Genomic DNA, 14412 nt, shown 5'->3' with positions numbered 1-14412 from the left:
GGTACCTGATAAGCCATGGGCGAGGGCGTGGGGTGGTAGCTGGCCGGCGAGTGCGTGTTCTGGTAGCCCACGGGGCTCGGGGCCACCTGGTGATAGCTCTGGGGGGAGGGGCTGGGCTGGTACGAGCCCTGGGGGGAGGGGACGGCGTAGGGCGAGAACTGCTCCGTGTTGTACCTGGGGACAGGTGAAGTCCCAGGGTCATGCTTGGGGGGTCCCAGGGGGAATCTGGGGACTCCCCAAGAGCAGTTTGCCCCTTTCAAGACACATACTGGGTTCCCGCCACCCACCCAAACCAGGATTTGGGGTCCCTCAGCCCCCCAAACCCCAAGATTTGTGATCCCCAGGAGCAACTTTCTCCTTCCAACAGCATTTTGGGGTCCCCCCAGCTCCTCCTTCAGCATTTAGGGGTACCCCACCCTCCAAACCCCAGATCTGGAGTTCCCAGGAGCAGTTCCAAGGCCAAATTTCAGGTCCCCAGGACAATTTCCCCCTCCTTTCCAACCCCCTTTCAGGCTACCCCCACTCCCCGGCATCTGACCCCACAGATTCTGGGGGGGAATTTGGGGTCCCCACTCACATGGCGGGTGTGCCGGGAGTCTGAGGGTTGTAGGGCTGGCTGACTTGTGGGGACGCAGGGTCGGGGTAGCCAGGGGTTTGGGGGTTCGGGGTTCCCCCATAACCCTGAGGGGACGGGGTGGGTTCATCCTCAAAGCCGTACTCGAAGTCCTCGTCTGCCCTGTGGGGTGGAAAATTTGGAGAGGGGTCCAAAAAATTGCCCCTCCTCCCCCCCGTAGAGAGCGGGGAGACTCCCGACTGGGGGGGAGTTTGGGGAGGGGGAGCCCCAAACTGCAGGGAATTGTGAAGGGCGTGACAAAGGAGAGGGAAACTGGAGAGGGGTTCTGCAAATCAGGATGGGATAGAGAGATTATTTTGGAGGAAGGGTCTCGACTGGAGAGCGTGTTGAGGTTTTTGGGTTATTTTGAGTTATTTGGGTTATTTTAGAGGGGGGGGGAATCTCACCTCGAAGGGGTGTTGGGGTTGTTGGGGTCCCAGGCCCCGCTCTGGGCCGGGGTCCTGCTCCCGTCATGCAGGGGGGTCTGGGACCCATAGTGGGGGGTGCGGCTTCCTGTGGGGGCACCCCAAAAACACATCATCACCTCTCCTGAATACCCCCACTGTGCAGGGACCCCTGAATTGTCCTCAAAGCCCTCTCCAAGCCCCTCACTCACCACCTGTGTGACCCCTTAGTAGGGCTGCAGCTTTCTGGGGCTCAGCCCAAAAATACCATCACACCCCCCCCCGGGTTGGGACCCCCCGAAGTGTCCCCAAATGGTCCCCAGTGTCCCCACTCACCGTCGTGCAGGGGGGTCTGCGAGCCGTACATGGGGGTGCGGGAGCCCGAGCCGTACATGGGGGTCTGGGAGCCGTACATGGGGGTCCTCCCGTAGGCCGAGGTGAGACCCCCGGGGCGCCGGGACCCCCTGTGCAGACACAGAAGGGTCAGGGGGGAAGAGAGACCCCAAAAAGAGCCGGGGGGGCTCCAGTGGGGGTCACAAGGATTCATCGGGGAGTGGATCCAGGACCACATTGTGGGTGTCAAGGACCATCTTGACCCTTAGGGGGTCACACTCCACCCTGTGGTGGGGGTCTCCAGGCCCGCCCCCACCCTGTGGAGGTGTCCCCAGGACCATCCCCCTCCCCCACTCACACAGTGGTCAGCCGCTGCCTGTCCACAGAGATGGTCTGGCACGTCGAGTGCAGCTCCACGCGCGCCGTCGACTCCGTGGCATCCTTGACCACCCCGATGTACCCTGTGGGGAAGGGATTTGGGGAGGTCAGAGGGTTTGGGAAGACCCCCAAGGGTCTTTAGGCAGGGGCTGGAGGGGTCCTGCACCCACCTTTGTAGGGTCCTTGGGAGATCCGCACCGTCTGCCCGATGAGGTCGTTGTCGCGCCGGCCGCGCCCCCGGCTCAGCCCCCCGGCACCAAAACCGCCCCGCTGCCCTGGGGGAGGACCAGGCAAAGTGGGGAGCAGCGTCAGGGAGGGGTCCCCGAGGGTCCTCAAAACCCGCTCTGGACTCCCCAGAGGCAACTCACCGGCCCCACTCGGGTGCATGGGGCTGCTGATGCGGGGGGACATCGGTGCGAAGCCGCACACGGCAAAGTTGGTGACGTCGCGGGGCTGGAGGGAAAACAGGGTTGAATGGGGGGAAACCAGGAAAATTTGGGGGTTTGGGGTGGGGGGAATTCTGACCTTGGAGCCCCCTGCCAGCACCAAGTGCCGAGTTTTACAGACGAACATCCCCCCGTTCTCCACCAGCTTTTTGCAGTGCAGGAAGGCGAAGCCCCGGAAGAGGTGGCGGATTTCGCCCTCACGGCCCTTTTTTTGTCATGAAGGGGAAAAAAGTGGTGAGATCCCCCCCAAAATTCCCAAAGAAAAAAGAGGGGGAGAGGGAAGGGAGCATCCTAGATGGCAGGAGGGACCCCAATAGAGCACGGAGCTCTCAAATACCACAAATACCCCCGAAAAAGTCCTGAGAGGCCCCCAAACCTCCCCAAAATACCCCAAGGATCTCCTAAAACACCTTAAGAACTCCCCCCAAAACACCTCAAAAACTCTACAATTCCCCCAAAATGCCACATGAAACCCTCAAACATCCCAGGTACCCTCTAAAATGGCACAAAGAGCCCTAAGGAGCCCCCAACCCCCCGCCCCCCGGAACCCCGCAAAACGTCCTGAGCAGTCCCCCAACCCACGGAGTGGGGGCCGTCGATGACTTTGACGATGTCCTTGACGTGGATGTTGTTCTGCTCCGAGTCCAGCGCCACCGCGAAGCGATTGTCCTTCTTCCTGGTGACAGCCTGGTGCCGCACTGTCACCACCTTCCCGTACATGTTCAGCACCTTGGGGACAGCGGGGACATTGGGGACATTGGGGACAGTGGGGGGATTGGGGACATTGGGGACATTGGGGACAGTGGGGACATTGGGGGGACATTGGGGACAGCGGGTTGCGTCAGGGGACACCACAGAGACCCTCCAAGACACATCTGGAGCTCAGCTGGGAGGGGACTTTAGGGACCCCCAAATCTGAGGGAGTTGAGAGCCACCTTGAAGGGGAATTCAGGGCTGCTCTGGGTGTATATTTGGGGTGTGGTGTGCTCTTGGGGGAGTCCCTGGAACCGCCTGGAGGTTCCGCCTAGGGATTTTGGGGTGATGTGGGAAGGATTTTTTTTGCAGGTCTCACCTGGAAGGTTTCCCTCTCCAGGCGCACGATGACCCCCACGGTTTGGGGGTCCAGCTGCACCAGCTCCCCCCACTCGTGCTGCCCCCCCACATCAACCCCTGAGGCTGTCTCGGAGCAGAGCTGCAGATCCCGGGGCAGCACCTTCAGCTGGGATCAAGAAAAGGGGAAAAATCTGCTCGGATTGCACCAAAAGCACCCGGTTACAAAGTTTTCACAGGTTTTTCCTGGATTTATCCTGCGGGTTTTTTTGGGTTTTCCCAGTTTCCCCCAATTTTCGCAGGCGTTTCCCATTTTTACCCCATTTTCTCGAGTTTTTCCCACCTCTTCCCCTTTTTTTCCCTGTTTTCCCCTCATTTCTTCTCATTTTTTACCTCATGCATGGTGAGGTCTGAGAACAGGATAACAAAGTTCTCTTCCACCCTAACAATGAGCCCGGTGTCGCCCTCGAAGCGCCCGGCGATCACTTTCACGTGGTCACCCATCCTGAAATATTTCCTCAGCTCCTGCGCCGGAAACTCCAACATATCCTGGGAAAAAATCCCCAAATTCCTGTTTTACAGCCCAAAAAAAGTGCCCAAATTTTACAGTCCCAAAAAAGGGATCCCAAAGGGTTTTTTCATGGTTTCCAGACCTTGAGGTCCTCGTGCTTGGGCATGATGGTGATTTTGTTGCCGTCCACGCTGAGGATTTTGCCCTGCAGGTTGATGAGCTCCCCCTCGCACACCTCCACATTGTCTCCTGGCTGGAAGTTGTGTTCTCGTTCTTTTCCTACAGGATTTTAGAGAGGATTTAGGAGTTCTTGGGGAGTCTGCAAATTTGGGGACACAGGGATGTGAGATATGGGGTTATGGGATTGAGGTCCCCACCAGTGCTCTCAGTCACCACTTCCAGGTCGATACCCTCGGGTTGGTCCTCAAATTTCTCCAGCTCGGACAGGGTGGGTTTGACCCCCTCCGTGATCTAGGATGGAGAACAAATCCCACAGGTTGGCCAGAAAATGTCCCTTTCTGCCCCAAAAATGGGGTTTGGAGCTCTAAACAGGCCTGTTTGTGTTCATTCCACAGTGCCCCGGTTCACCCCAAACTGACCCATCCCGACCCAAACCAGGCTCAAACTGGGGTGTTTGGGGCCCAAACTGGTGGACTGGGGCTGGAACAGAAGGACTTTGGGTTCCAACACAAACATCTGGGGTTCAAAYGGGATTTTAAGTTCTAAGTTGTGGRTTTTGRGKTCCCACAGGYAGATTYTGGGRWGGAARAAGSGGATTTGGGGCTCACCACAGCTGACATGGCGAAGCTCTTGAACAGGAAGCCTTTCCTGCTGTAGCGGTTGCCCTCGAAGATCAGAAAATCCCCATCGGAGGCCACGTCCCCACCCAGGGACCTGTGGGGGTCACTCAGGGTCACCCCAGGGTCAGTGGATCCTGGGGGATCCCTCGGGATCGGGTCCTACCGGATCTTCTCGGCATCAAAGAGGCGCTGGGGCGGCCGCTTGAACTTCTTGCGCTTGGCGAACCAATCCTTCTGTGGGGGGAGAGGAGGGACCTGCTCAGGGATCCACTCTGGGGATCCCTTTGCCCACCCACTCTTGGTGATCTGCCCAACCCCAGGGATCCACTCTTTGGGGATCCACTTCTGGGCCCCACGGAAGCACAGGGATCCCCCTCCCCACCCCAGATGATTCCCCCTCCTCACCAGGCTCATCCGGGCTTTGATTCGGTCAAAGTCGATCCTGGGGATCATTTTCAGGGAGATCTGGTTCTGGCTGGGCTCCACGTAATCCACCTGTGACCACGCCCACAGATGGGCCCTGGGCCGGCCAGGGGGCTGTCCCCACCCAGCTCAGGTGTCCCCCAGGTGTGTTCTCTTATCCCCCCAATGTGTTCCACTCTTCCCAGGCTTGTCCCCTTCCCCTCCAAGGCGTGTCCCCCCCTCACCTGAGCGATATCGTCCTTGTAGATGCCCCTCTTGAGCCGGACCCAGGCCTTGGGTTTCAGGTTGGTCACCTCCTTGACCACCTTGAGCACGTCGGTCATCTCTTTGATGGGCACCATCTGCTGGTTCCAGTAGCCCAGGCGCAGGTTGCCCACGCCCTCGATGGCCTGCTTGACGTGGGTCTGTTTGTACGCCTCCACGTACAGGTAGCCACGSACGTGCTCGGGGGCTACCACCGATTTGATCTGGAGAGGCTGGGGACAGCAGGGACAGCGGCGTGACATCGGTGACACCCCAGTGCCATCCCAGCGTCCCCCCGGTGTCCCCAGTGCTCACAGTCTCTGTGTACTGGTAAGCGATGAATTTGCGCATGAGAGCGACAGCCGTGGCACGCTCCTCCCCAATCTGGACACAAGACAGTGAGATTTCGTGGAAAAAAAAGGAGAATTTAGGCTCAAAAAGGGTGTTTTGGACACAAAAAGGGGAGATTTGGGCACAAAAATGGGATCTAGGTGCCCCCCAACACCCACCTTGCACTTGACCGTCCAGAGATTGGGGTCCCTGTGAGGACCAACAAAACCTTGTTACTGACGGGCATCTGACCCAAATACCTCCTTTTTTCCCAAGTTAAATTCTCATTCCAAGGAATTCTGACCCAAAACTCCCAATTCTCCCACCCAAAAACTCACTTGACACCGGGCAGCAGCTGCTGCTGGGTGATGTCATCCGACAGCTCATCAGAGCCCCCGTAAACTCTGGGAAAAAGGGGAAAACATCCCAAAATCAGGGAAAATTGGGTGGGCATGGCTGAGGGGCTCTGCCCTGTCATGACAGGAATGGTGACAGGTGGGGGGGAACAGGGGTTGTCACTCACGTCTCCCCCACTGAGGACTTGGCGTATTTCTTCATGTAGTACTCGCCCAGCTCCTCCTCCCGCTGGTCCCTGGGTGAGGAAAACGGAAAATCATGGAAAAACGAGAGAAAAACAGTGAAAAATAAAGCATAATTGTTGAAAAATTAAGGAAAACAGGAAAAATGACAGAAAAATTGGGAGAATGAAGAAAAAGAATGAAAATGAGGCAGAGGAGAACACGTGGGGGCGGGTCCAGGATCACCTCCAGAGGTTCTGGAGCCGCCGCGCTCCCGAGCGATCCTCGTCCAGCACCACATTGTCAATGTTGGAAGCTGAGAAAGAAAAAGAACAGGAAGATTTGGATCAGGATTGGGGGGAGCAGGGGGGGGGAATTCCAGAGACCCCCAGAACTGGGGGAGGGGGGGTTCTTACCTTCGATCTCCTCTGGCCCGGGGACAAGGTGACGGTGGAGGATGAAGTAAATCAACAGCAAAACCAGGGAATGGGGGAAAATCAGGGGTTTTGGGGGAAAAAAAAGCAACTGAAAAGCCCCAGGCGAGAGCAGATGAGATGGACGGATGGATGTGGGGAAGGGTCATCAGGGACCCCCACCCAGAAAAAGGGATGGGGGAAAAGGGACTTAAGGGTAAAAGGGATTTAGGAACAGAAAAAGGGGTTTTGGTGGGAAAAGGAATTTACGGAAAAGGGGGTATGGAGACAGAAAAGGGGATTTGGGAGATTAAAAAAGGGATTAGGGGAAAAGGGTTATGGGGAAAGGCAGTTTGGGGGAACCCCCACGGCTTCCCCCTCCCCACAATCCCCTGGGGTGGAGAAGGCCCCCCCCAATCCACACCTTTCTCCAGAATGTCCTCGGCCCCATCCTCCCACTGATCTTCATCCTCGTACTCATCATCCACATCTGGGGGGGACACATGGGGAGAGGGGGTCAGGAAACTGGAGACCCCCAGAACCTCCCCAGAATCCCCCCAAATCCCCAACCCTTCCCTCACCGGCCTCATCCAGGATGAACCCCCCGTGCCGCGGTTTTTTGGCCGGGCGATCGTCGTCTTCCTCCTCCTCCTCCTCATCGTACTCTTCCTCCTCCTCTTCTTCCTCCTCCTCCTCCTCTTCCTCCGCCTCCTCCTTCCCGCTGCCCCCCCCGCGCTGCTCTTCAGCCTGAGGGGGGGTCCGGGAGGGGGTCAGGACCCCCCAAAAGACCCCAAATTTGCCCCCCCTGAGCCTTCGGCCTCACCTCGTTGTCGTCGCCGTCGTCGCTGCTGCGCTCGCTCTCGTCCTCCGAGAAGTTGCTGTCCTCGCTGTCCGACATGGCTGGGAGTGCTGAGGGGCACCGGGGGGTTCCGGGAGGAGGCTGGAGTGGTCTCGGAGGGATCTGGGAGAGTCCAGAGGGATCTCAGAGACGGGCCGGGGGATTTGTGGGTGTTCTGAGGGGCCTGGAAGGTCCTGGGAGGAGAACTGGCGGGAGGCTGGAGGGGGCCGGGGGTGGTCTGAGAGGTCTCAGAGGGTCTGGGGGTCTTCTGGAGAATTCTTGGGGTGATCTTTAGGATCTAGGCTGTCCTGAGGGGAGACGCGGGGGGTCTGAAGGTGCTCTGAGGGTGCTCCGAGGGGTCTAGGGACGCTCTGATAGATTCCGTTGCTTTCTCGCCGCCGCCGCCTCCCTCACCCGCGGGATCCGCTCCGCTCTAGACCGCGGCCTGGCCTGGCTTCGCTCTGACGGCGCCCGTGTCGCTTGCCGTGCCGCTCCCGGCGCCGACCCCGCCTATCCCGACCCCGGTGCCGGCCTCTGTCGCGATTCCCGGTCTCGGTTCTCCTCTGTCGCGATTTTCTGTCGCGATTTCCCGGTCCCGGTTCCCGAACCGCGGCCGCTCCGCGTCGCCCCCTCTGCTGGCTCTCGCGAGACCTCCCGCCCTTACTCTCGCGAGACTTTCTGCCCTCCGACGGCGGCGCAAGGAGCCCAAAACGCGTTTTTTCGGGAGGGAGGCATGACGTCACCCGCGCCGGGCCATGACGTAACGGAGAATCTCCGTGACCCACCCCCTCCCAGGACGCGTTGTGGGTCTGTTTCCCACGCTTTCCCCGTGACATCATGCACAAAAGAGCCGATATCGCAAAACACCGATTTATTTAACAAAAATCAAATGTTTTACCCCAAAATTTGTGAATCCAGCATCCAGCAATACCCTCCCCAATGCTCCCCCTTGCGTGGGGGAAGGTTTCACCCGCAAAATGCGCTGCTGGTACCATACTCAGTCCCCAGGAATACCCTGAACCTCCCTCCATTTCCCCGGGAAGGAATTTGGGGTCCCAAGACCCCCAAGAATCCCCCCAAAACCAATTGCCCACCAGGAAACGGGGGAGTCAGACCCCAAAACCCCTCTGAGACTCCTCAGACCCCTCTGAGACCCCTCAGGGCACCCCCAGACCCCTCTGAGACCCCTCAGGGCACCCCCAGACCCCTCAGACCATCCCCAGATCTCTCCAAGACCCCCCCAGAGCCCTCAGAGCACCCCCGACCCCTCACAAACCCCTCAGTTCCTCCTCTCAGGACCCCCCAGGCCCCTCTGAATCCCCTCCAACAACATTTTAGGGACTCCACCCCAAAAAAAAACCCCTCCAAAAACATTTCAATAAATCCCCCTCGATCTCCACCCCAAAAAACCCCTCCACCAACATTTTAGGGCCTCCCCCTTCACCCCCCCCCCCAAAAAAAAAAAAACCCCTTAGGGCCCCCCCGGCGGGGGCAGCTTCCCGGTGATTTTATTGGTGCCCTCCAGCAGGGCGTTGTGGATGTCCTTGGCCCCCGCGATTTGGGCTTTGATCAGGGGCAGGTACTGGGTGTAGGGCAGGGTCTCAGCCCCGGGACCCCCCTCACCCTTGGGTGCTGCGGGGACCAAAGCCGGGGCGTGTTTGGCGCTGTCGAAACTCTGCCAGAGGCACTCGTGGGCCAAGCGCTGCCAGGGGGGACAGGGATGTCACTCGGGGAGGGTATTTGGGAAGGGCATGGGAGCATTTTGAGGAGATTTGGAGGGTTCTTGTGGGGATTTGGGAGGGGTTTTGGGGGATGTTGGCATTTGGGTGTGTTTGGGAGGGCTGAGAGAGGATTTGGGCTGCATTTGGAAGGGTTTGGGGGTCTCTCACCAGACACAGCTCCAGTTGGTCACACAGGGCATAAAACTCCTCCAGGCTCTTGTCAAAGCGCTGCAGGGCCCCATCCGTGCTCTTCCTGTGGAAAACTGGTGAGATTGGGAGGGACTGGGGGGCACTGGGAGGGACTGGGGACCATTGCGATGGTCACTTACTGGCCGTTGTCGATGCTGGAGTTCTGCACCAGGTTCTGAGCCGCCACTTTCATCAGGGTCTGCGGGAGCCGGGGGGGTTCAGGAGGACCTGGGGGGGGTGGGGGACACCCAGGCCCCCCAGTGTCCCGAGCAGTGGGGGATGACTGGGACAGCGGGGTGGGGACACCCTGAGACACCCTCCCCCCCGAGGACACGGGGACCCCAGACCCTCCCGGTCCCGGCTCAGGGATTCCCGAAATTCCGGGCCGACCACCCCCTGCAAGGAACCGCCCCTTTCTGCAGACCACGCCCATTTGGGGCGGAAACCACGCCTACTGTCTGCGGCAGACGCAGCACGGAGGGAATGCCCCGCCCCTCCACGGCGGCAAGCCCCGCCCACCCTCAGGCCCCGCCCACCTGCAGGCTCTCCTTCAGCTGCGGCAGCAGCAGCCGGAAGCGCTGCACGGGATCGAAATCCTGCGCCTGCGCCGCCGCCGCTTGCACGGGCAGCGCGGGGCCCTGCGCCGYTCCGGGGGTCGCTCCCGGYCCCGYTCCGGGCCCCGCTGCCSCTCCCGGYCCCGCSGGWGCTGAGGGAGGCCCCGGGCCCGGCCCGGCGGGAGGAGGCGGCGCCGCCATGTTGTCCGTGATTTCCGGCGCGTAGCGGTAGTGACGTCATCGGGAGGTGCCGCGCAGAAGCAGCAGTAGCCGCTCGCCATGGCGCCCACCATCCAGACGCAGGCGCAGCGGGACGAGCCGGGCCACCGGTAATGGCCGTGGCGTCACCTCCGTGACGTCACAATGCGTCACGCCGAACGGGGGGGTCCGCCCGCGGGGGTGGGGGGGTAAATAACGGGGTTCCCTCGGTGACGTCACTGAACCGTTCGGGGGTCCGCGGTGACGTCATGACGCGCCCCCCCTCCCCACAGGCCCAGCTCTCACCGGACCCTCCCCGAGAGGTGAGTGGGGCGGTGAGTAGGAGGGGCTTCTCGGGGGGCCCCCGCCCCGTTTCGGGGGCGAATTCCGGGGCTTTTGGAACCCCCCCTTCCACTTCAGGGGTCCTCCTGATCCCCACTTTTCCGCAGGTCTGGGGTCGTTTGTAGAGTCAAGTTCTGCAACAGCCTCCCTGACATCCCCTTCGACCCCAAGTTCATCACGTACCCCTTCGACCAGAGCAGGTCTGGAGGCCCCACATGGGGGGCAGTGTCCCCAAAAGGAATGGCAGGAGCTGTGAGGGGTTCTCGGTCACAGCCCCCGACCCCCGCTCTGAGCATGGGAGGAGTCAGAGGGAGGATTTGGGAAGGGGTTTGGGGCTTGATTTTGGGGTGGATTTGAGGCTGATTTTGGGGTGGTTTTGGGATAATGTCAGGATGGTTTTGGGGCTGATTTCAGGGTGGTTTTGCAGTTGATTTTGGGCTGTTTTAGTGCTGATTTATGGGGGTTTGGGGGCTGATTTTGGTGGGGTTTGGGCTGATTTTGGAGGTTATGGGGCCATTTTGGCCCCCCAGGTTTGTGCAGTACAAAGCCACGTCCCTGGAGAAGCAGCACAAGCACGACCTCCTGACAGAGCCGGACTTGGGCGTCACCATCGACCTCATCAACCCCGACACCTATCGGATCGACCCTGGGGGTGAGTGTGGAGTGGGGACCCCAAAATCACCACAAAAACACTCTCTGAACTATCCCCAGACCTCTTCAAAATCACCCAAAACCACCCCCAAGTTACCCCCAAGCCCACCCTAAAAATCATGTCAAAGCCTCCTGAAGTCTCCCCCAAACCCGCCCCCAATCTCAGGGTTGGTTCTCTCGGGAGGGTGATTTTTGGGGTTCCCCAGGTGTGGGGCTGCTTCAAAACAACCATGACCCTCTAAATCACAGAAAACTCCCCAAATTCTGTGGGATGACCCCAAATCTTATGGGATTACCCCAATTTTGGGGTGGATTTCCCCAAAATCTCCTCATTTTAGTTCTTCTGGACCCTGCGGATGAGAAGCTGTTGGAGGAGGAGATCCAGGCCCCCACAAGCTCCAAGAGGTAAAACCCCAAATGGGGCACCCAAAACCCCACCTGGGGGCTTTCCCTGACCCCACGGACTCCTCGAGGGGGTCCCCAAATCTTGTGGGGTCACCCCAGGTCACAGCAGCATGCCAAGGTGGTGCCCTGGATGCGTAAAACCGAGTACATCTCCACCGAATTCAACCGTTATGGGGTGTCCAATGAGAAACCTGAGGTCAAGTGAGTGATTTGGCATTTTTGTAGGGTTTGGGGAAACCACTGGAGAGGGTTGGGGGGCGGTTTGAGGGTGATTTGGAGGTTGATTATGGGATGCATTTTTGGGGTGTTTGAGAGTGATTTTGTGGGCATGTTTGGGGTAATTTTTGGGTTTAGTTTAAGATAATTATGGGGAGTGGTTCCAGGATGGTTTTGGGAGCATTTTTGGGGGATTTGGGGTGATTCTGGGGTGATTTGGCAGGATCGGGGTGTCGGTGAAGCAGCAGTTCACAGAGGAGGAGATTTACAAGGACAGGGACAGTCAAATCGCAGCCATCGAGAAAACCTTCGAGGACGCCCAGAAAGCGGTCAGGAGTTTGGGGGCTTTGGGCTTTTTGGAGGGGTTTATGAGGAGAGTTTTGGTGTGTTTGGGGGCTGACTTAGGGGGCAGTTTTGGAGAGTTTTGGGGGCTGACTTTGGGAGGTTTGGAGGTGGTTTTGGAGAGCTTTGGGGAGGATTTTGGGTGTTCCTGGGGCTGTTTTTTGTCAGACTGATTCTGGGCAGGTTGTGGGGTCTTGGGGTTTACCTGAGCCCCCTTCCCCCCCAGATCACGCAGCACTACAGCAAGCCCCGGGTGACCCCCCTGGAGGTGATGCCGGTGTTCCCCGACTTCAAGGTGAGGGGGGGTGGAACCCCCCTGGGGAGGAACTTGGCCCCCCCCCCCTCCACTCCCTTTTTCCTCCAAAAACTCCAATTTTTTACCCCATTTCCTCTCCTGCCCCAAATCCCCCCTTTTTTCCCCTCAACCCCCATTAGTTTCCTCCCCCCCATCCTCAAACCCCCATTTTTCTCTGTCTAGATGTGGATCAACCCCTGTGCCCAAGTGATTTTCGACTCGGACCCGGCCCCCAAGGACACGTCGGGAGTGGCRGCTCTGGAAATGATGTCCCAGGCCATGATCAGGTGCCAAGCACCCCAAAACCCCCCTGGGACCCCAACTCTCCCCCCAGATCCCCTCCTGACACCCCCATCCCTGCAGGGGGATGATGGATGAGGAGGGGAACCAGTTCGTGGCCTATTTCCTGCCCGTGGAGGAAACACTGCGGAAGCGGAAGAGGGACCAGGAGGAGGACGTGGATTACGCCCCTGAGGATGTGTAAGGGAGGTCCCAAAAACCTGGGCCAGTCCCCAAAACTTGGAGGGAATCTTAAAAAAAAAGAGGCTGGGGGTGTCTGTCTCTGTCAGGGTTCTGGAATTTCCTGTGCAGTAAAGAACATCCAACAGATTCTGCAGAGATTTGAGGAGGAAATGTGAATTTGGAAGGTCCTTGAGATTGGGGGGAGGGGGTCCCCTACAGCCCCTGGGGTGCTTTGGGGGGAGTTCTGGTGTCCCAAATACTCTCAAAGAAAGAAACCAATGCTCCAAAAACTGAAGGAGGTTTTCAGGGGAAAAACTGGAATTTGAGATTGGAAGGGGAGTCCCTAAGACAAGAGGATCCCCTCCTGAGATTGGAGGGGGTTTCCTCTAGCCCTGGGGGTTTTTGGACAGAGTTGGGGGGGTCCCTAATAGTTGTAAAAAATGAACCCAACACTCCCAAAGTGTGCGGAGGTTTTGGTGGAGAAAACTAGAATTTGGGGATTTTTTAGGAGGTCCTCTGGCCCCTCCCCGATCCCCTCCTGTGGCCCCTCAGGTATGACTACAAGATCGCCCGGGAGTACAACTGGAACGTGAAGAACAAGGCCAGCAAGGGCTACGAGGAGAATTATTTCTTTATTTTCCGAGAGGGCGATGGCGTCTACTACAATGAGCTGGAGACCAGGTGGGAGTGGGGGGCACTGGGAACCTTCCCCAAGTTGCTGTTCGGGCTGCTGGGAGGTTTTTCCAGTCAGTTCTGGGGGCACTGATTGGGGGTTCAGAGGGCTCTTGGGAGTGTCATTGGGGTCCTGAAAATTCCCATGAAGGTCTGGGGGCGGTTCTCGGAGGGATTTGGGTCTCTGAGGGATGTTCCTGGGCATGTCCCAAGGGTCTCAGGAGGGGTCCTGGGGCTGTGCAGGAGCTGTGGGGGCATCCCTGGGGATATCCCTGAGTGTCTTGGGATGTCACTGCGATTCTGAGGGTGTCCCTCGGGGTTTGGGGGGGGGTCTCTGAGGATCTGAGGGTGTCCCTTGGTGTCCCTGACCCCTCCTGCCCCCACCAGGGTCCGGCTGAGCAAGCGCCGGGCACGTGCCGGGGTCCAGTCGGGCACCAACGCTGTGCTGGTGGTCAAGCACCGGGACATGAATGAGAAGGAGCTCGAGGCCCAGGTGGGATTTGGGAAGAGGTCCCGACCCTCCTGACCCCCCCAGAACCCCCCTGACTCCTCTCCCTCCACAGGAGGCCCGGCGGGCGCAGCTGGAGAACCATGAGCCAGAGGAGGAGGAGGAAGAGGAGATGGAAGCAGAGAAGGAAACGCCAGGATCAGGTTTGGAGAAGGGCCCCAAATTCCTCCATTTCCCACCCAAAACCCTCCCTCCTCATATCCCCCTGCCCTACATCATTGCCACATTTGCCCCCTCCTCCCTAAAATCCCATCTCCCCCCAGAATCCCTCCCTGCCCCAAATTCCCTCCCCTATGAGGGGGTGTGTCCCACACCACTGAGGACCCCCCCAAACCCCTCCAAGCAGATGAGGAGCAGGAGAAGGGCAGCGAGAGCGAGGAGGATGAGGCCGAAGGCTCCGGGTCGGGCTCAGAGCGCGGAGGAGGCTCTGCTCACAGCGAGGATGAGGAGGAAGAAGCCGAAGGCAGCCGGGGGGGCCGCCGGGGGGGCAGCGATGCCGCTCGGGCCGCCCGGGACCAGGAGGAGATTTTCGGCAGCGACAACGACGAGGAGGAGGA

General features: G+C 59.0%; 3 protein-coding genes across 5 annotated transcripts in view; 1 reads left to right on the top strand and 2 right to left on the bottom strand.

Annotated features, from left to right (window-relative positions):
• Positions 1-7965, bottom strand: part of SUPT5H (SPT5 homolog, DSIF elongation factor subunit) — a 9503-nt gene extending 1538 nt beyond the window's left edge. The window contains exons 1-27 of one of the 3 annotated variants that reach the window (XM_057387325.1): positions 7715-7965; positions 7286-7423; positions 7044-7209; positions 6887-6952; positions 6466-6477; positions 6296-6365; positions 6055-6123; positions 5870-5935; positions 5711-5741; positions 5517-5585; positions 5183-5434; positions 4941-5030; positions 4699-4769; positions 4524-4629; positions 4113-4206; positions 3878-4014; positions 3618-3773; positions 3247-3393; positions 2757-2903; positions 2254-2379; positions 2097-2181; positions 1899-2003; positions 1709-1811; positions 1354-1481; positions 1021-1126; positions 578-736; positions 6-174 (exon numbers count right to left, since the gene is read on the bottom strand). In XM_057387325.1, the coding sequence (XP_057243308.1) occupies positions 6-174; positions 578-736; positions 1021-1126; positions 1354-1481; positions 1709-1811; positions 1899-2003; positions 2097-2181; positions 2254-2379; positions 2757-2903; positions 3247-3393; positions 3618-3773; positions 3878-4014; positions 4113-4206; positions 4524-4629; positions 4699-4769; positions 4941-5030; positions 5183-5434; positions 5517-5585; positions 5711-5741; positions 5870-5935; positions 6055-6123; positions 6296-6365; positions 6466-6477; positions 6887-6952; positions 7044-7209; positions 7286-7360 (2805 nt within the window). In that variant the 5' untranslated portion in view covers positions 7361-7423; positions 7715-7965. The remainder of the gene's footprint in view (positions 1-5; positions 175-577; positions 737-1020; positions 1127-1353; positions 1482-1708; positions 1812-1898; positions 2004-2096; positions 2182-2253; positions 2380-2756; positions 2904-3246; positions 3394-3617; positions 3774-3877; positions 4015-4112; positions 4207-4523; positions 4630-4698; positions 4770-4940; positions 5031-5182; positions 5435-5516; positions 5586-5710; positions 5742-5869; positions 5936-6054; positions 6124-6295; positions 6366-6465; positions 6478-6886; positions 6953-7043; positions 7210-7285; positions 7424-7714) is intronic. The other 2 variants (XM_057387326.1, XM_057387327.1) reach the window with 2 other exon arrangements.
• Positions 7966-8762: 797 nt separating this feature from the next.
• On the bottom strand, positions 8763-9993 carry MED29 (mediator complex subunit 29). The gene is made up of 4 exons (XM_057387330.1): positions 9747-9993; positions 9351-9409; positions 9190-9274; positions 8763-9002 (listed from the first exon to the last, which is right to left on the bottom strand). Exons 1-4 carry the CDS (start codon positions 9963-9965, stop codon positions 8772-8774), a joined length of 594 nt encoding a protein of 197 aa, XP_057243313.1. The 5' UTR covers positions 9966-9993; the 3' UTR covers positions 8763-8771.
• Position 9994: 1 nt separating this feature from the next.
• Positions 9995-14410, top strand: PAF1 (PAF1 homolog, Paf1/RNA polymerase II complex component; the record flags this gene model as incomplete). The annotated part of the gene is made up of 14 exons (XM_057387321.1): positions 9995-10093; positions 10256-10285; positions 10412-10504; positions 10835-10956; positions 11294-11360; positions 11460-11561; positions 11800-11905; positions 12145-12213; positions 12397-12500; positions 12577-12693; positions 13228-13356; positions 13735-13840; positions 13911-13998; positions 14202-14410. Coding segments are annotated over exons 1-14 (1392 nt in total), but the record flags the coding sequence as incomplete, so codon positions are not given.
• Between the last annotated feature and the right edge of the window lie 2 nt (positions 14411-14412).

The sequence above is a fragment of the Malurus melanocephalus genome, unplaced genomic scaffold, assembly GCF_030028575.1.
Source record: "Malurus melanocephalus ecotype Western Australia unplaced genomic scaffold, MMel_1.1 scaffold_1186, whole genome shotgun sequence".
Taxonomy (NCBI): domain Eukaryota; kingdom Metazoa; phylum Chordata; class Aves; order Passeriformes; family Maluridae; genus Malurus; species Malurus melanocephalus.
The sequence above is the reverse complement of the archived record's forward strand: the minus strand, read 5'-3'. Positions and strand labels throughout refer to the sequence as shown.